The 19,940-nt window shown below is 32.9% G+C and overlaps 4 protein-coding genes across 4 annotated transcripts; all 4 read right to left on the bottom strand.

Moving 5' to 3' along the window:
• Positions 1-424: 424 nt before the first annotated feature.
• Positions 425-3,113, bottom strand: LOC107615850 (thaumatin-like protein 1b). The gene is made up of 3 exons (XM_016317871.3): positions 2,965-3,113; positions 1,459-2,155; positions 425-725 (listed from the first exon to the last, which is right to left on the bottom strand). The coding sequence occupies exons 1-3, from the start codon at positions 3,011-3,013 to the stop codon at positions 587-589; spliced, it is 885 nt and encodes a 294-aa protein (XP_016173357.1). The 5' UTR covers positions 3,014-3,113; the 3' UTR covers positions 425-586.
• Positions 3,114-6,269: 3,156 nt separating this feature from the next.
• LOC107609770 (uncharacterized) lies at positions 6,270-7,495 on the bottom strand. The gene has a single exon (XM_016312114.3). It carries the CDS (start codon positions 7,410-7,412, stop codon positions 6,609-6,611), a length of 804 nt encoding a protein of 267 aa, XP_016167600.1. The 5' UTR covers positions 7,413-7,495; the 3' UTR covers positions 6,270-6,608.
• Positions 7,496-9,361: 1,866 nt separating this feature from the next.
• Positions 9,362-13,184, bottom strand: LOC107610637 (ferredoxin--NADP reductase, leaf isozyme 1, chloroplastic). The gene is made up of 10 exons (XM_016312897.3): positions 13,145-13,184; positions 12,626-12,971; positions 12,306-12,543; positions 11,723-11,856; positions 11,500-11,578; positions 11,305-11,396; positions 11,105-11,182; positions 10,672-10,734; positions 10,155-10,389; positions 9,362-9,707 (listed from the first exon to the last, which is right to left on the bottom strand). Exons 2-10 carry the CDS (start codon positions 12,728-12,730, stop codon positions 9,640-9,642), a joined length of 1,092 nt encoding a protein of 363 aa, XP_016168383.1. The 5' UTR covers positions 12,731-12,971; positions 13,145-13,184; the 3' UTR covers positions 9,362-9,639.
• A 3,997-nt stretch (positions 13,185-17,181) lies between these two features.
• LOC107611452 (uncharacterized) lies at positions 17,182-19,737 on the bottom strand. Its single transcript, XM_016313630.3, has one exon. It carries the CDS (start codon positions 19,315-19,317, stop codon positions 17,329-17,331), a length of 1,989 nt encoding a protein of 662 aa, XP_016169116.1. The 5' UTR covers positions 19,318-19,737; the 3' UTR covers positions 17,182-17,328.
• Positions 19,738-19,940: the final 203 nt, after the last annotated feature.

Here is a 19,940-nt window from a genome sequence, read left to right on the forward strand (position 1 = left end):
ACCTATGTACTTATGAATTTAAATATGGTTAAAAATACAATTTGTATATAATATTTGTTTGATAATATCTTAATACACTATTAACCACAATTAATTGTCTGATGAAGTTATTACGTAGAGAAGAGTATACTAATTAACATGATATCTCACAATGACACACATATAATTGCTTTTCCTTCTTTTTTTTTTTTTTTGAAAAACCACAATACAAGTTTGTCGCTAAAAAACATTAACGGCCCATAAGTTAAAGGCAAAGTTATGGGCTGATTATTTAAACACTTTTGTGAAGCCCACTAAATATTTCACTTTTGTTTCGTCATTTTTTTAATTTCTGTTATTAATTTAATAATAATATAGCAAAATTTGATAGTAGCGGATTAAAACATTTAAAAAAAAAAAAGATGTATGTAGATGAGATGAGATATATAGGTCAAAATTTTTAAATTTCTCTCTCAAATGTACATTCTTAATAAATATTAAATTTTAACCTACAAAAATAACATTACTTTCTTGTACAATTAATATTCAATTTCACCATGCTAATGAGGTGTGTTCCATTGGGTTGTTCTTCTCACTAAACATTCATTTAATTGAATCTCCACCAAAATGAAACTAAAATAGCAGTAATAGCTATTGTCATGTAAGTGGCTGATTCATGTTTGTGCTTGTGGCCTCTAGAGATATCTGCTGCCGTTGGAAATTTTCCATTTACTACCTTCATTGAACTGCATCAGTTAATCCTTAGGTCAATTTTCAGTTGTTAATTTGATAAAAAAATAAAAATAAAAAAGACAAATAAGTTTATAATCTTTTAATTCGAAGACACATAAGTTTTTAATTAATTAAAAATATAAAAAAAAATCATTACATTTTAAAATATGATATATTTAAGTCTTTTCATCTAAAATATATAAAGATAAATTAGTCTCTCAAAAAAATTATTTTTTAAAAATGTGAAATATTTTTATATTTTTAATTAATCGATAATTTATTTATTGTTAAAATAAAAGGTAAGAAAATATTACGTGTACATAAAAAATAGTCACTATTATATAAATGTATGTGATATTTAACATATATTTTATATTGACTATGTTATGTATACACTAAAATTAACTACTAAAATCAATCACAAATATAAAATACATATTAAAATATAAATACACATTAAAAATAAATTATTTATATAAAAATATATTAATAACTAATTTTAATAGCTAATTTTAGTATATAAATTACATTTTTGAATTTATATTAGGGACTAATCTAGTTACTGAGCGTAGTACATGCCTAATATAGTTGATTTGATTTGGATATGTATCACACTATCACATACTTTACTTGGCCAAAGCTATTGAATTTGGTCTCTAGTTTTTAAGATTGGAAAAAAATTTTAAGATATAGATATGTTAATTAAATAACATGTAACAAAATGATGAATACCAAGAATTTTAGTACCTTTTGGGAGGTTTGGGACAGAAAGTGATGAGATAATCCGCAGAAGCACAAGTGAAGGTGCTGGTGCCATCATCATAAGCGTAGCTATAAGCGCGTGGGCACGCGCTCTTGAAGAACTGCGAGTACGAAGTGGGCTTGCAACTCTGCGGCGTCGCGTAATCTCCACTGCAACAGTACTTCGGATCGCCGAACGCTTCACACGCGCTCTTGCAAGCCACGCCCTCGTCACGCGCTTCCTCTCTTCCCGCCTTCACCTTCAGCTCTGATGGACACCCACCATTCAAATCCGCCACGCATCCAGTCGCCGTACAGTTTCCGCTGCCGTGAGGCACCACCATCATCGGGAGGTTGTAACCGTCAACCAGGCTCACGTCATAGAAATCTAGTCCTCCGGCGCCGTTTAGGGTGAATTCCGCCAGGGTCGCCGGAGGTACGGCGCCGGCGCCGCCACATTCTACGGCGGAAGAACCGCAATCTCCGGTGAGACATGAGAATTTTCCGACGGAGTCTGTGGAGCAAAGGGTCCGGCCCCATACACGGCCGGACCATCCGGCTGGGATGGACACCACATTAGATTCGCCCGGTTGAAGGGCGAATCCGGTAGTGGAGAGTTGTGGTGTTCCGGCGCCGGACAAAAGTCCCGGCCAAACTGGGTAGCTGCACTTGTTTACAATATTGAATGTGGCTGAATTTGCACCTGTAAAACAACCATAATATTTAATTAACTTTTGATTTCCTCATTTAATTTGAGGTTGCTAATTTCAAACTAATTATAATGTGCATCATGTTCGTTAAAAAAACTAATTACTAAAAATGCATGTTGCATTATTTACTCATCAAATTAATCAATATATATGTTTTATTTTATATTTTTTTTAATATAAGTTATATTCTAATATATATTTTTATGTTAGTAATTGATTTAATAATTAATTTTTATGTATATAAGGTTAAATATAATGGTATAAATTTAAAAGGATTTTCGTATCCCTAATTATAGACGCATAATTTATACGACATTATAACTATATACTATTTATTTTATACGACAGAAAAATAATCAAAATTTATTTTATTTACCATTTATTAATAGTAAACTTTTGGCTAATTGTAACTAATTTTTTTTAGTTATCAAACATTTTCTAACCTAATTATGTACTCCATGAATGTCACCTATATACTCTACTAAATTAATATGGCTAAAAATAATTAAGTTGCACCTCATGTTGCATGGAAATATACGACGAACCACTGACTTTGACCTGAGTTTTAGTAGTTCAATTTTTATATTAACATTCAATTAAAATATATATATATATGAGTGAATTTTGTTGTATAATAGATGTATAACCGCAATTGATCGAATATCATTTCTAAGACAACTAAAACTCTATAGAAACGAACAAGATTCATTAAGTGATGATGAATCCAAAATGAATAACATAAAATGAATAATGTATGTTTACTTAGAAATGTTTAAAACATGCCATGATATGGAAGAATCACCTGTGATGAAGTGAAAGAGTGAGATGAAGAGTAGAATAGCAACTGCCATTGCTGAAAATGAATTAGCAAATTGATGAACTAATGCAGCATAAAATGTGAAATGTGAAATGACAATGGAGTATTAATCTCTATATATATGAATGAGTGAAGTGAAAGGGGTATTGTATTATATAGAGAGAATATTTGTGTGGGGAACATGTGAATAAGGGCAGAATATGGGTATGTTTATGCAATGCACATGTATGCATTATCCGTCATACTCTAGCTAGGTTTGAGAAAGTGTGTCTGTTTTTTCCTTTCAGCATATAAGATCCAGATCCAAAGAACCTATGCATATTAAAACATGGAGATTATCAGGCTTTTCGAATAAATCAAGAGTAGTTTGTTTTGTTCAGTGTACTGTGGACCCTTCTTGTTGAAAGCGGTCCAATGGGATTAAGGATGGAGCTACCAATTTTACACCATATTTAGGGGTATAAAATGAATATCTCAAATTAGACGCAATGACATATAATGTGTTAAATGTACTAGGTTAAAAGGACTTGGTGCACTAAGTCATTTATCGTACACTTTTTTCATGAAGTTTGATAAAATCCTGTCCATGATATAAGTTATAATTTATCGTAAATATTCTTTCAGGGAATGAATCACCTATATTATTTATAAAGTAGTGTTTGATAGAGAGACAAAGATCGAAAGACAGAGATTGAAATAAATCTCAATATTCTGCTTAGTGTAAATTGGGAGACAGAAATTAAAATAAGAATAAAGCTCTAATTTAATTTACACAAAGAGTAAAATTGAAATTAATTAATTACAATGAGAGTATTTTAGGTATAAAATGTTATTAAAATTTCAGCCTCTGTCTCTAAAAATTTCAATCTCCTGTGTTTCTATTTTAGTGTCTGTCCCAATATCTCAAAACAAACGCTACTTATAAATGTATTATTGTCATATTTTATAAAATATAAACATATCAAATATAATATATTACTTAATGAAATAAGATGAAATATATTTTTTTTTAAGAAATAAAGAGAAATTTGGTTGAATTTTACCAAATATTAAAAGAATTATATTTAATTTACCCTTAGAATTAGATTGTCTGTTTAGAATGAATGAATGATATTTAATCAGACGGAGCAATTATGAACAAATATTTGAGGTCACTTTAGGATTGAGCAGTGGAAGTAGTAGTAGTAGTGGTGCTTTTTGTAGTTAAAGTATTGTAGTTTCAATGTGACTTTTGTCCCTCTTGAATCTTGATACTGTCATCAAAAGTTGTCAGCTACTTGTGATCACATGCTTCCTACTATGAATCCCATAAACCCATATGCAATACGATGCATTTTGCAATTATAGATGTTTTATTTTCATTTCAAAGTTCAAACAGAATAATTGGCTTAAAAGCTTTTGTTTAAAAAAATATATCAGATTCCATTTGTCTTCTAAAAGCAGCTCTCAGTGAACATTAACTAAGTAGAAGAAGATTACAAAGATTTTTTTAATTAATTTATTAATCAATAATCAATTGTAGCTTCAAGGAATATTCAACGCTACCACAATTAATTACTCCATTCTATTTAAAATAATTGAGCTTTAGATGGATGTACGAGATTAGAAAGGTTAATATTTTTTTACTAACACAAGTAACCAATTGTACATAAGAAGAATCATGTAGCTAGATGACTCATCCTAATGCAAGTTGATGCATCACTTAAATGCCCCTTGATTAGTCTATTGGGCAAAAACATGAATACTACTATGAGGAACTGTTTTTTGATGAATTTTAATTCTCATACATCCATCAATTGAGAACCAATTCTAATTTTTAGCCTCATCAAAATTCACCTTTTTTGATGAGTAAGAAACTGACCAGCATTATCATCAGAACCATGAACATCACATTCTCAATGGTTGTTAGAAGTTAGAACATAATACAGTCGTTATATTAACAAATAATCAAAATACTTGTGACTTCTCCAATGAAAAAGTTAACTTTGATTCTAAATTTATATCAAAGTTGGCTATCTTCAAAGAGAATTTGATTCTTTTAGGTAAGACTACAAAAAGATAACTATATGAAAATATCTTTATATAAAAATAATAGTTCAAAATTGTTAAGTGAATAAAGTGATTTAACATGTTTTACCTAAAGAGAAAGTCTATGGACCAGCAACTTTTGTGTTTTGTGGCCAGCACTTAACCATCAAAGGAAAAGTGAGTGATCTCCCACCATTGGATGTAATCTCACACCATTAAAAACACTATTGATGGTTACAAAACACAAAAATTGCTGACCCCGTAGCACTCCTCATAGTTAAAATGTTGATATGTGTCAATGTTATGTTAAGTTTAGTTAAGAACATTGACACATATCAACATTTTAACTTTTTATCTTTATACGAAAATATTTTCATGTGAATAACACCATACAAAAACGATGCTTATTCTTCAAGCAGATATGATCTTCAATGAAAAAGGGTGCCATTAGGGATGTGTCTGTAGCATATCCTTTTTAGTTGTGAAAATACACACAACTACACCAGAAATAACCAGATTTTCTTTGGGGCAAGTAATAACAATTCGATCGAATGACCAAAACCATCTAGATTATTTGGTATTGACAACCATCTAGAATTGGAAGTTACCAAACACCAAAAGTTCCCAAGACCCAAGGAAAGGTCATCAGAAGAGAATCACTTCTATGTCAATGCAGAACTGAAAATATAAGAAACTTGTAATATTTGCCAAAGTACTAGGATTAAATCCAATCTAAATATCAGGTCAAATGGCTGCACTAAGATTAAAGGCAAAATTGCAGATGGAGTTAGTCATCTTTTTCATCTGCTGTTCTGACTTCTGAGTTAGTTAATGCAAGCTCCCATTGTTACAAATCTCAATCCAACTATTCTAAATGATAAATGAATAACCTGTGATCAAGTCCAACTCCACAAGACATGCATATTTGAAAAGATAAAGTCATAGTGCTTTAACATTCCAACATAAGAAAGACTCTACCATGGACTAATATCAAATTTTCGTTCTGCTTGTAAAAGGGAAAAACTTCACATTCACAATGTCCCATGAATTTCAGTCAAACCTACAAATTACAATCCTAAGTGGTGGAACCTTTCAGTTTACACTAACAATGTCAATGAACTCTATGCCACAACGCAGCAACATCCTTCTTGGGCCAAGGCTAACCCCTTCTCACACAAAAAAACTAGGATAAATTTTTTTTTCTACAACTCAACCTAACATTGCAGACTATAAAATCAGAACAAGGTATTAACACATGTCTGTTAATGACAAGACACACCAATAATGCATAAATATAAAATATAAATTAACAAGTACAAATCAAGGCAAAATTGCCTATGAACTAGTACTTACTAATAGTCAAAATTAAGATTAAGATTCTATCTATAAACATCCCCAAAAAGAGATTAATAAGAGACTAATAACAATAATAATAACAATAATAAATAGGTTAACTGTTAAAAGAGTAGCCAAAAGAAAAACAAAAAGAGTTATGTACCATTCAACCTTTTTCACCCTTTCTTTGCAAAATGTACTAACCCCTCTGCTCCATATTCATCACTATTTTTTATTTTTTTTTATTTTATGTTTTTCTTTTCAATTCAACCAGAGGCTTCAACGCACTCCCTTGCAAAATGCCCAGGCTTACCACAATTGAAGCAAGTGCTTCTAGAACCATTACCATTGCCACCGCCGCCTCCGCCACCATACCTTCCACCTTCATTGCTGCAATCCCTAGCCAAGTGACCAACCTCACCGCACCTATAGCAACCACCACCACCAGCGCCGCCACCTGCACCGCCGCCAGTTCTCGCGGTAGCACAGTCCCTCGCCATGTGACCAAATCCACCGCATCTAAAGCACGAAACACCACCGACACCTCCACCACCACCACCACCGTGAACATTACCGTTACCGCCACCGCTTCCTCGCAAGCAATCCCTAGCGAGATGCCCAAATCCGCCGCAATTAAAACATGCACCACCACTACCGCCACCAGCGCCACCAGAATTGTTGCTCCGGTTGCAATCCCTAGCCAGGTGTCCGACTTCGCCGCAGTGGTAGCACCCGGCGCCACCTGATCCCGCAGCACCACCTCCACCTCCACCGGCGCCGCCGTTTCGCCTCCATCCGGCGCCAAATCCGGATCCGCCGGATTCCTTGGGACGAGAGTGTAGGGGATTGCCGTCGGGAGCAGTTACATCAACGGCCTTGGTCTTGTGGTTGTCGCCGGTGGCGATGGAGAACTGGACGCGATCGCCTTCGTGGAGAGTGCGGTAACCGTCGGATCTGATGGAAGACTGGTGGACGAAGAGATCTTCGCCGCCATCGTCGGGCTTGATGAAGCCGAAGCCCTTGGTGTTGTTGAACCACATAACAACGCCGGTGAACCGCTCTTCCGCCATCGGAGAATTTTTTTTTCCCTTCTTTATCTTCTGTGAGAGCAAACCCTAAACAGTGTTGGATTTGCGAAAGCAGTAAGAGTTTGTAACAGAATCTGTTTATATATATAGTGACGCCACTTGTGATAGGTGAAAAAGCAAAATAACCACCAATATATCATATCAGAAGAAAATAATTTTATTTTTTTAAGAAAAAAATTATTTTTATTTAAAATTCAATTCTATTACTTAAAATAATTATAATATATTATAGAATAAAAGTTAACTTTTAAAAATGTAAAAGTTGATTCAGAAATCAAATTTCTTTTAATTTAATTTACAAACGAAGAAAAAATGAGAATTATACTTTTTAAAAAAATTTAAATTATTATTTTTAATTATTTCAAAATAAAAAAATCAACTCTTGAATAAATTTTAATTTCTAACATTTTAAACAAGTTTTAAATAACTAAATTAATGATTTAATTAGTAAATTATTAGCAGGATTAGAAGTAAATTAAAGCACAACTCATCTCAAATTCAGCTCATTAACAATTTGATCAGGATTTATGGATATGTGTGAAATTTAAGCTTTAAATAAACTCAATTCATTGATTCATGAATTGATTATTACAAACACACACATAATTGTAATATTTATATTTATGTTTGTTAAATATAAGAAAAGATATTGTTTTCTTGTCATATCAAAATTATAATATATTTATTTATTTTATTGTAGGTTGAATAGATAATAAATTATAACCTAATAAATTTAATTAAATTATTTGTGAAAAAAAGAGCAATATATTTATATATTGATGTTTATAAAACATTATATTCATCTTTTTATATATAAATTTAATAAAAGATATAAATGATAATTAATAGATAAATAATAAATATAAATAATATTTTTATATAGGTTAATTTATTGTTAGAGAATGGTAAATTATAAATTACATGCTCATTACTTTTTGCTAAACTTCGTAAGTTCAGGCCAGTTAATAAATTTTTGGTGAATTAAACTTAGGTTTGGCCTAACTTAAGTTAGATGGGTTCACTTGGGCCCTAGTTATTAATCAAATCATTTATGAAGCTGAAAGATTTGTATGGATAATTAAGTTAGGTCAATTTAGTAATTAGCTTACTAGATTATTTAAGTGTTGAGAGTTTGAATTTTATACTGAATATATAACAACTTATTAATTAATGATAAATTTATAAAAAAAAAAGACTTGTATGCTGACTTTTCATCCAAAGTCACTTATTAATTGTGTAATTAGTGGAATTGAAAAATAATTATTTTTTAAAATTCTTTATATTAAAAATACGTGAAAATTAAATCTAAATTTAGTACTTATAAATTTATTTTATATTTCATCAAACATATTTATTATCTTTAAATAAATTTAAGGATTTAGTTAACATATATTTTAATAATACAAGTTAATGTTATTAATTAAAAAAATAAACAAAATACAAAATTTATTTTTAATGTATTTATTGTATATTTATTAAAATAAAAGATTTAAAAACTTTTATTAATAATAATCTTAATATATGTTCTAAAGACACATGATAACTAAACTCTAGATTTAATTAATATTGGTTTACATTCTAAGAACCGAATTTTTTCTAAAAAAATTGATCCTTTCAAATGAGAAGATGTTTATGAAAATTTTAGGAATAAATGACTATTTTAATACTAAAAAAAATATATTTTCCAATGAAATAATTTTTCGAAAAAAAAATGACATTGATATCCTAAAAGTCAACTATAGTTAATTCATTTTATTACTTAATATCAATTATTTTAATATATATTCCCTATCATATTAAATATTGTTTTTCAAAGGGATTAACTTTTTGCCCATTAACACTGAAACGATTTACCAAAGATTGTTTACAAGTACCGCTAACAACATGCTTAAATCATTTAAAATAGAAAACTTTCACCATTCACCAAGGTGTTTAATTTGAAGTATGATATGTATAATTTACTAATCTTCAACAAAAGGCATGAAATTAGGAAAATTGGTACAAATATGAAGGTGTGAATTTTGTCTATACTGCATCATCCCTCAAAAATTAAGGCCTTTTTTCCAACGAAGTTGTTACATAAACATGGTAAAAACAAATCATGAAAGAAAAATTACAAGTTGGTAATTTATCTACAGAATGCAGAGAAAGGGTAGTGACTATTTTGTTTCATCATAAAGCATGAGTTGATATATCTAATCAACTGAACTTAGTACACTTCCACATTCCATTGCTCTGCTTTCTTCAATTGTCTCTTGTACTCAATCCAGTCAATTCCTACAATATATTATGAAACACAATACATAAAAATGTTTAAAGTAAATTGAAATTTTGTTATGAGCACTCTTAGTCTTATAATATTAAAAGTTACTTCAAAGAGCAGAAATGTATAAGATTTATAAAAGTTATTTACACCTTATTTCTAAATAGTGTAAGACTTTAGTAGTACATTATTTTACTCTCAAAATTAGATAATGAATTAGAATTTGAAATTGATTAACTTGACAAATACATGAACTAACTCAATAAATATTGTCAAAGACTCAAAACTATTTGAGTTTATCTTTATTTCTAATTGATTGAAGACTCTAATAAGAAAATGACTTCTAAGTGAGACAAGAATTCAATAGAGAAAAAGAAGGTGGTTAAGATGCTAGAGGTGCTCTAAAATGCTAATATGGCAAAAGGAAAATGATTTTTTCTTTTTTAAGAAAAAATTGTTACCATCTCTAGCAGCCAAAGAGACCATAATGTCATCAATTCCTTTCTCCATTCCTTTAAGTCCACACATGTAAACAAAAGTGTTATCTTTCTTGAGCAACTCCCAAAGCTCTTCTGCATACTCAGCCATTCTGGTTTGGATGTACATCTTCTCTCCTTTCTCATTTGTTTGCTCTCTGCTCACAGCAAAGTCAAGCCTGAAGTTCTCAGGTGCTTTCTCCTTCATCTTCTCAAATTCCTGCCCCCCCAAAATCCATGTAATTGGAGTTCAATCACCAAATATATAACTCAACTTTTCGAGTAATGATTAATCACTGTCACGAAACTACTTATCCTAAAAATTTAAGTTGATACGAAAACATACACAAATGATTATATCTCTAACATGTCTACTCTTTTTATATTTGAAGCGTGAATTATTTTATTAAAGATATAACTATTTATGTATCACTTTCTATATCAGATAACTTTTGGGATAACTGGCTTCATGAATGAATGAAAATGCTTTGATTCTTCTTACCTCCTTGTAAAGCAGTGAGCTGCTTGTGGGAACACCCAAGAAGAGCCATGCCAAACCATTGAACTACACATGTGTAAATATATCAAAACATGGTTAATAATCAAATGTGATCACTACAATCACATTCTATTTTAACAATTGACAACAAAGAAGGATCGACTATATAGATCAAACAACTGTCACAATTCTCTATTATCTTTGATAGCAGTCAAATTTTAGTTGGCATATGCTAATAGAATTTTTTTTTTTTTTTGCTAATTCAGCAATACCTTAGAGCTAAGAACTATGAATACATATCAGTTATCAGTGTCTGGGCTTCAAATTTGTTTTATGATACTGATTGATATTCTAGGAATTCTATAGCATATATTGTCCATGTTAATGTTCATGCTAGATACTCTCAAGAAAGATGCTAGTTTCTGTGAACACTTACCTTGTAATCGTCGTGCTTTTCGAAGAACATTTTCCATAAAAATGAGCGGAATGGGGCAATTCCAGTTCCAGTTGCCAACTGTAAACGAAATCTCAATGATTTAATGGTACTAAAAATCAAAACAGCAGTGATGATCATCACATATATATAATATTCCTTTATATCTACTGATTAAGATGGTAAAATGAATGATAATGTACCATGACGATGGTGGCATTAGGATCTTTTGGCATAAGCATTTCTTTCCCAACAGGTCCAGTAATTGTTACTTCAGCTCCAGGCTTCAAGTCACCTGCATCAACAGGACCATTGTTAGTGACTGGAACAAAAGAAAATGAAAACAATTTCTTGATTATAAAAGACTATAAATTTCTTCTAAAACTATTGATTCTCACACAAGAAATTTGAGCAAACTCCTTTGACAATCTCTCCATTTTCATTTGTGTAAACAAGCCTCTTCACACATAGTGAAACCTGCATGAAAACATATACAACTCAATGTTGATGTCACTGATGAATGTTAGCATGCACTTTCTGAACTCTCTAATTAATTTGGCACAAAAGTTGATAAAGGCTCTATGAATGAATTTATGCAATCAAACTCTAACAATGACTCACAGTTTTGGAGTCTCCAAAGTCACCAAGGGCACTGCTGGCAATGGAATACAATCTGAGTTTATGAGGCTTCCCATTCTTGTCAACTCCCTCTGGAATTACCCCAATTGATTGCCCTTCTCTGTATGGAACCTCTCCTGAAATATATAATAATACACACTCAAACTTTTTTGCTCAAAACAATAACTTCTAATAGAAATCTTAGATATAAATGTTTAAATAAAGGATATGTTCAATTGGCCTAATGAAAATATTTCATAAACATCAATTGTTTTTATATAAATACGATAGTTGAGAACCATTAAATAATTTGACAATAAATATCTATATATCAGCTGTCATATTCGCATGAAAATATCTTCGTATAAATAGCCCTTACTAAGGTTAGATTAGATTATAGATTAACATAATAAAACTTTGGTAAAATTCAGGTATAGTTAATTTCATGTGAAGTTGATAGCTGAGAGTCAGTAAATAAAAATTTAGTCAAACATATTAAATTATTTAATGACTATGAAGTTAACTGCACCTGAGTTTCTCCCTAAAATTTTTAGAAATTGAATTAGGAAAATTGAAAATGTATTACCCTCAGTGCTAAAGACCATGTGCCAAGTTTCACCAGGAGCATCATCACCAGTGATCTTAGTGTTGAGCAAGCACCTTCCAATGTATGGGTTCTTAGGCTTGAACTTGTTCACAACCACACCTTCTTCCTGCTTCTTGTGCTCCTTCTCCACCTTTGTTGGTGTCTGTGTCGTCTCTGTCTCCGTGGTTGTAACTTGAGCTCTTATTGAGACCGAAACATCTCTCCATTGCAATGAAGCCTGAAAATTAAAGATTGATCAAAACCATTACATCAATTAAATTATTATCTAACAGTTTTTAACTACACAAAAATATTTGTACCTTTTTGAATACGACTCTCTCCGGAGCGACGATGGAGGTGCGGCTCGAGAGAGAGGCAGACTTGGTAGATGGGAAGGAGACTGAGGCCGTAACGGCGGCAGCCATTTTTTGAGCAGAAAAGAGTGAGAGAGAGCAATGTAGAAAAGAAGTGGTGGTGTCAAGTGAAGGTAGTTTAAACTTGAAAGGTTGTTATGTTGTGTTATTTTTTGTTTTGGTTTTTGCAGAGAAAGAGAGAAAGGATGGATTGGCGATTATTAATTGATTGAGTGGACGAGAATTGGAAAGCAATGCAGTGGAGGATATGACATGAGGATAAAATGTACGTTCTAGTGTGGAATCTATGACACTCATAAATTAGGAAAAGTTTAGGGGCAGCAACTTTTGTATTTTTTGGTCAGCACTTAACTATCAAAATAAAAGTGAGCAATTTTCTACTATTAGATATAATCTCACACCATTAAAAACATTATTGATGGTCAATTGATGGTTACAAAACACCAAAATTAATGGCCCCTTAACATTCCTCCATAAATTATTATGTGATATTTTCATCATTAACATGTGCCATATGATTTCCCAAAATAATAAATATTTGAATAAATATTTTTTTTCCTTTGGTGAACCTTTGAATAAACATTTAAGTTAGTCCAATGAATTTTTTATGAGATATTTTAGTTTTTAATAATTTTATGTTATTTTAGAAATTCTGAAAATTACTTATGTGTTTCAATAAAATTATACACTCAAATTAATCTTTACAAATTTCAGAACATTTTGGTTTTTAATAATTTGCATATGGAAACAAATGCTCATTTCATTTTCATTTTGTCCATACAAAAATAAACAATACAAAATAAAATGTGAACTAATAAAGTCCAATGTAGGTTGGCCCAACTCTAAGCCCAATTTGGGCCCAATACCATGTGCAGAATCAGATTACGCGGGAGTTGGGCTAAAAACGTTAGAAACTGGCGCCTTTAGGCGCTACGGAGCAGAAGCTTGAATTTTGTTTATTCTGAATAAATCTGTGTCACTCCTTTCACATTAACAAAACGCCATGAACTCATTACCGAATCACATTGCTTCAGCATGTAATTTGAATTTAAATAAAAAATTATATTTAATGTGCATACATGACTGAAATTTGTTTCTCTCAGAAACTACGTGCATGAGGAAGAAAGAACTGAAGAATCCAGCGTCGATTCGAGTGTCCTTTTCTCCTCGTCGGATTCAGATTTCAGGTACGCCGATTTCTCCGTTTGGACATTGATTTGATGCTATTATTATGTATGCTGCAATTTTGGTGATTATGTTTCTGATTAACACATTGCGAGAATCTGATCCAATTAGGTAATTTTATTTTCGATCTTTGTTCCTTGGTAGAGACTAGGGAACAGATCAGTAGATGCAGCATTTGAGTTTGTTTAGTTGCCAGCTGCTGGCTCTCCTTTTTTTATTGTTCAGATTTATTAATTTATATTTTCTAGAACTTAGATTTGTGTGCATTGCACTCAAGAAATTTTTGTGAGAATTGTTGAATTAGATATGTTACATTTTTAATTAGCCAATAGTGATTGCAATGTCTTGGAGATTCATAAATTATAAATTATAAGTTAATTGAAAGTTAGCTGGTAGATATGGAGAGGATTTTGATGTGATTTATGTAGAATCTGCTGGTTCTGCTCTCATGTCGACTTGTATAGCAAGTCAATTATTGTTGTAAAGATTTTCATGAAACTTGAGTTACTGTATAAATATATGTGGTCTGCACTTACTGTTTAATACTTTAATCAATGTTCATTTGTTATTGATTTATTTCCCTCCTTTTCTGTCTATGTTGTGTGAAAATGGAATATTAGATTGGTTATGATGTGGCTGATAGTTCCTTAAATAGTTTGAGAGAGAGAATACAAGATTTACATATTATTCTGAATTCTGGTTTACAATAAAAAAAATAGCAAGAGATTATTGAAGATTTGAAGTAATACCTATCACGTGAGAAGAAGAACAATGATAGATACTCAGTTGATAAAAGTGAATCAAATAGAAGATATAGTCTTCTCAAAAAGGGGCAATGGAAGACAAATATAAACATTTGGAGAAACCATTTAAAAGATGCTAATACTCTAAAATGGTTTTACTAAAAATATCAGTTTTTGATAGAGTAACATGGTTACATACATGGCATCGAATAATTCATTTAGCTACGTGGTGGCATAGGAAACTTTTGTGGATGTTACTTTATATGCCCAATTGGACAATAGGAAAGAAAAAACCCAACTTTTTCTCTTGCACTGCTCTGATTTTTTTTTTTTGTGACTTTGCAATGCTCTGATTTGGATCTTCATTTCAAGCTTTAGGATTTTTCTTTTAATTTTTTCATTTCTTGCTTTCTGTTTTATCTATTGTGAATAGAGGGATTCTCTTGTTTGGTTGAATTGATTCTCTTTGATATCTTGTTTGGTTTCTTGTCATGGTAGAAAGATACATATCAGTTTCTTAGTCTTTGTATTTTATTTCTTAATGGATAGTTTTTTATAAAAGATAGGATCTGAATTGTATAGTCATTTATTCCTTGTTAGAGTTTAGATGAAGCCTTATTCTTATTTATCTTATTGGATGTTAATATTCATTCATATGGGATTGGAAAATTTTTTTACAACACCAGCTTATGTGCATTAACCATTCCATTTTTTTAGCTAGTATCTAGATTCTTTTCAGTTTGACTAATTCGATCCGAAAAATTGTGACAATGTCTCTTAAATGAGTTCTTTTCATTTACAAAAACTCGATCTCAAGGCCAATGAGAAGAGCGCATTCATTAACCATTGCATTTGGAATGCTCATGTTCTATTTACCTTAACAAGATAAATCCTTAAGCCATCACCCATCAAAATTTAAACACATTATTTTGACTATTTAATACTTTTTTAGGGTTTATCTTTTGACCAAGTGCCGTGTGGATAATGATAAAACTATTCAAAATTATATATTCGTCAATTGATTGGTTATTAGAATCTCTAAATGCATACCACAAATGTGATCTTATTCAATAATTGACCCATGCCAATGACTTTACCGTTTGCAAGCCACGTGCTTTGACTGTCCTAAGGTCCATAGAGTTCTTTCTTTTGATCTTGCATTTGATTCTGAGTTCTTGTTTTTTACCTATTCCTACCATATTATTAGTTTCCTAAGAAAAGAAGAATTGTGATTTGTAAGAATATAGATAACTACTTTTTTTTTACCTTTTAAATGGTTGTTAGCGAGCAATTGGGAGGTTGTTTTCACTTTGCATAGACAGATACACAAGTTTATGGTCTTGGTTGTTATGACAGACTGTATGCCTTTGCAAGTTGCAATTAGTTGACACTTGACACTAGTGGCATACCTTAATCATGGTTCCACTTTTATCCTTTTAAAAAGTATAGTCAATTTCGCCTTTATTAGTGCATGATGAGGGATGATATTGTTTTAGAAAACGAGTGAGTTACTTGCATGTTTGCATAGTATTTTTTTTCTTGGTCAAAATTGGTGTGGCCATGTGTGACTGATAGTTACTTCAACCAAAATGAAAGAGATTAGAGTACATGTCAAATAAGTTGATTTACTGAATTACACATGGTGCATCATGAATCAACATTATTCAAATGTTTAGATATATTACAAATTACTTATACGAAGTTATATTAAAATTTATAACATTAGTTTTTCTCAGTGCATGATATATCAAAATAATAAAACACTTGGCGCCTTTGGATCAAATAAAATTTTCTTGTTAATCTGCATATGAAATTATGAACAGATGAGAAAATTATTAGAGTATTATTCTCACGGTATACCTTTGTGTTTCTTACTTTCTTCTGTATGAGCCCTTTTTCATATTAATAGAAATTAGTTTCTTACTTTCTTCGGTTAATTGAAATTAGTTCAAAAATAAATAATGAAAAAAATTGGGATGAGTTACAATTTCTTATATATATATCATAAATATTTAATAGTAGATTACCGGTTATCGAATCCTTGACCAAGAAAGATTAGCTACAGCAAAAGATCATTCCATTAGACTCTGCAAACATTCCATGTTGGTCATCATCCCTTCCCCCAAAATCTATTCAACTAGAATGCGGGAAAAATATCGGTGCTATAGTTAAAAGGGAAATAGAAACATCAAATAAGATGGGTTAAAAACTAAAAATAGCAGATGATGATGATGATGATAAATAAAAAATAAATAAAAAAGAAGAAAAACGAAAAAAGAAAGTGAGGGAAATGATATAATTTCATGTGGTACGTGTCAGTTGTTGTCCATGTAACTAAAACTACCTAAAGTGAAGTGTTTCCATCTGTTTGATATTACGAGTTGATTTACACAAAATCTATAACTTGATATTGACGTGTGGGGTCTTTACATTCTGCTACAATTGCCAATGCATAATTGGATTTGTTTCTGTTTTCAGGGTCGCAAACTATAAATTGACAAGTTACAATAAAGAAAACTTTTACCTAAACTTTATGTGTAGGTTATAGCTTTCTACACCAAACAACTCTGCAGGTAACTGAAAACTAAATCTTATCAATTTAAGAAGGCATTACATTTGATTGTATATACACTCACAAGAACAATAAATTAGAGATAAGAATAAATTGATTGAATAATGAAACCTTACAGAATAAATAACAACAATAACGCATTTGTCTTGCTATTGATGTAGTTTATGGAACCCTCTAGAACCTCTAGACTGGTAAAGCTCTAGCCTACTCTTGGATTCTTGCAACAAGGCTTCCAGCGCCTCATCTTGAGTCACATTAGGTTGTTTGGATGCCCATTCAAGCACTCCAAGAACCTCGGCTTGGGCTAGCTCTTCGCTATCCGGCACGTGCAATGCAATGTAAGATAGCAATACCAGTGCTGATTTTTGAACAATTTGTTCTCCTAGATACACAAGCTGAACCAAGTGTTTAGCGCCACCAGCGCTAATAATTGCCTTAGAGTGATCAACATGGAGGTAGTTGTCTTTGCCAGCGAACTTTGTGAGCGAAATTGATGCCTCTCTTGATATCTCGGCCTCCCTTTCGTCCAGAAGCCGCACCAAGGGGCCAATTATCCTTGTCTCTGTCGCCCTGAATGTCCTTGCCAGATTCCCAATAGCCTTGACACAAGGAATGAGGAGGTCCGAATCGCCTTTGTCTATGATCTTGAGCACTTGATCAACAACTGCCTTGCAAGCAGGGGAGTTAGGCTTGAAGGCAGACCTCCTTAACTCTGCATCTTTCTCTGCCACAGCCGTTATCTCCATCACGGCCATGGCAGAATTGTACTGCACATCTTCGCGCCCTCTCTCGAGCAAAACAGCAAAACAAAGCAACGCCCTTGATTCCGTGATGCTACGACAAATAGCCGAGTTTTCCTTGGCCAAGTGCCATAAGGCTCTGGCAGCCATGGCCTTCATATAAGCCTTAGTCTCAGGATCCTCAAGCTCCCTCCCCTTCATGTTAATGCCTGAATACGAATAGCTTTGCTGATGACTCTGCTTCCCATGATTCTGATTCACATCATTCCCTTGATTCACTTGCTGCTGGGACGGCTGCTGTTGCTGCTGCTGCTTGGAAGCAGCATGCATAGCCATAGTACTAGTAACCACTCTATGCATCTGGTTTGTAGAACGATCCCCCAAAGGATGCTGCACTCTACTCTTATCCTCATCTTCATTCCCATTAATCTTCTTCAAACCATTCCCATTCCCATTAACATTATTGGTATTATTTGCCATCACAACAGCGTGAATCGAATTTGGCTTATTACTAACAATAGCATACTTACTATGCTCCTGAACAGTCTCAAAAGCAAGATGACCAACTAACAATCTTATGATATTATGCTGAGCAAAAAGATCTTGGCATTTAGGGTAGTTACCTGCAAGCTCAGAAACAGCCCAAGCTACCACTGCTTGAACCTTCATAGGTCCTTCTTTAAGGATCTTAGCAAAAACAGAACAAACACCAGAATGGATCATATGCTCCACGCTCTCGGGATCACGCGCCAACAACCCAATCGCTCTTGCAGCGTTTTCCTGACCTTCCATCTTCCCTTCTTTCACAAGCTTCAGTAACGGACCAACGCCACCTTCTTCAATTATGAGCTTCCCGTAACGGTCATTATCACGCGCCAAAGAAACAAGCTGCGCCGCGGCATCGGCGCGTTCATCCACGGAGCTCGTGTGGAGCGTCGCGATGTATTCCCAGATTAGGCCGAGTATTGGCTCGTTGGCGGCGATTGGAGGAAGGCCGAGATACTCGTCGGCGCGGTCGTCGGCGGGGGCGGAGACGCGGAGAAGCCACGACACATCCCCGACGGAATTCTCAAGCTGTGACGACATCTTGCGAAACGCGGCGGCGGGGATGATGGTGAAGACGCGCTTTACGAGGCCGTTGTTGCGGCACTTGAGGACTAACGAGAGTGCCTTCTCGAGAACTATATCGGTATCGGCGACGATGCGGCGCGTGGGTCGGTCGTAGAGGTCGCCGCTTACTCTTGCGGCCTGGCGGAGGAGGGCGGCGAGCTTCTCCGCCTTGGATTTGAGCTCCTGACAATCGTTCTTGAAAGATGCGCTGGCCTCGTCGGCCGCCTTGGTTACTTGGTCTGCCAGCTGGATCGGCCTTGCCAGTAACTGCTTCACTGAGTCTCCCATTGGATCGATCTCTGATCTCAAAAGTCAAAACTTGACGAGACTTACAGTTGACCGTTTATTTGGCACTGGGAATTGTTTGATTGCTGCTTTGATGAAGGATCGGAATTTGTTTTATAAAAAGCAAAAGGTTTAGATGAAAGAAGATTGGAATTGTGAGGAAATGATTGATTAAGTGAATGAATGATTGGTTATGATAATGGAGTGAGAAAGGTGAAGAGGGTGGTGAGGGGGGTGGGGCTTATAGGTTTGGTGAGTGAAAGGAGAATGTATTGAACAGACGAATCTCAAGACTGAAGAAGTGTATACCCATGGTGCTGTGGTGTTCGACGGGGTTTACAACACACCAAACGCGGTTTCTTCTTTCTCTCTCTTGAGTAAACTTTGCCAAAATTTAGGACTTCAAATTTAGGAGACTATATTTGACTCATTTTAATAAATGGTTAAATCTACGTATTTATAGATTTAGATATTTTAAATTTTAAATTTTTATTTTAGAAAATAAAATAAAATATTTTATTTTTTAATAATTTTTTGTATTTTTTTATTTTATCTATAAAATAAATAATAAAAAATTATTTTTTATTTTCTAAAATAAAATTTAAAATTTAAATGATTCAAATTTC

Source organism: Arachis ipaensis, chromosome B1 (assembly GCF_059453495.1).
Source record: "Arachis ipaensis isolate K30076 ecotype BB chromosome B1, ASM5945349v1, whole genome shotgun sequence".
In the NCBI taxonomy this organism is placed as follows: domain Eukaryota; kingdom Viridiplantae; phylum Streptophyta; class Magnoliopsida; order Fabales; family Fabaceae; genus Arachis; species Arachis ipaensis.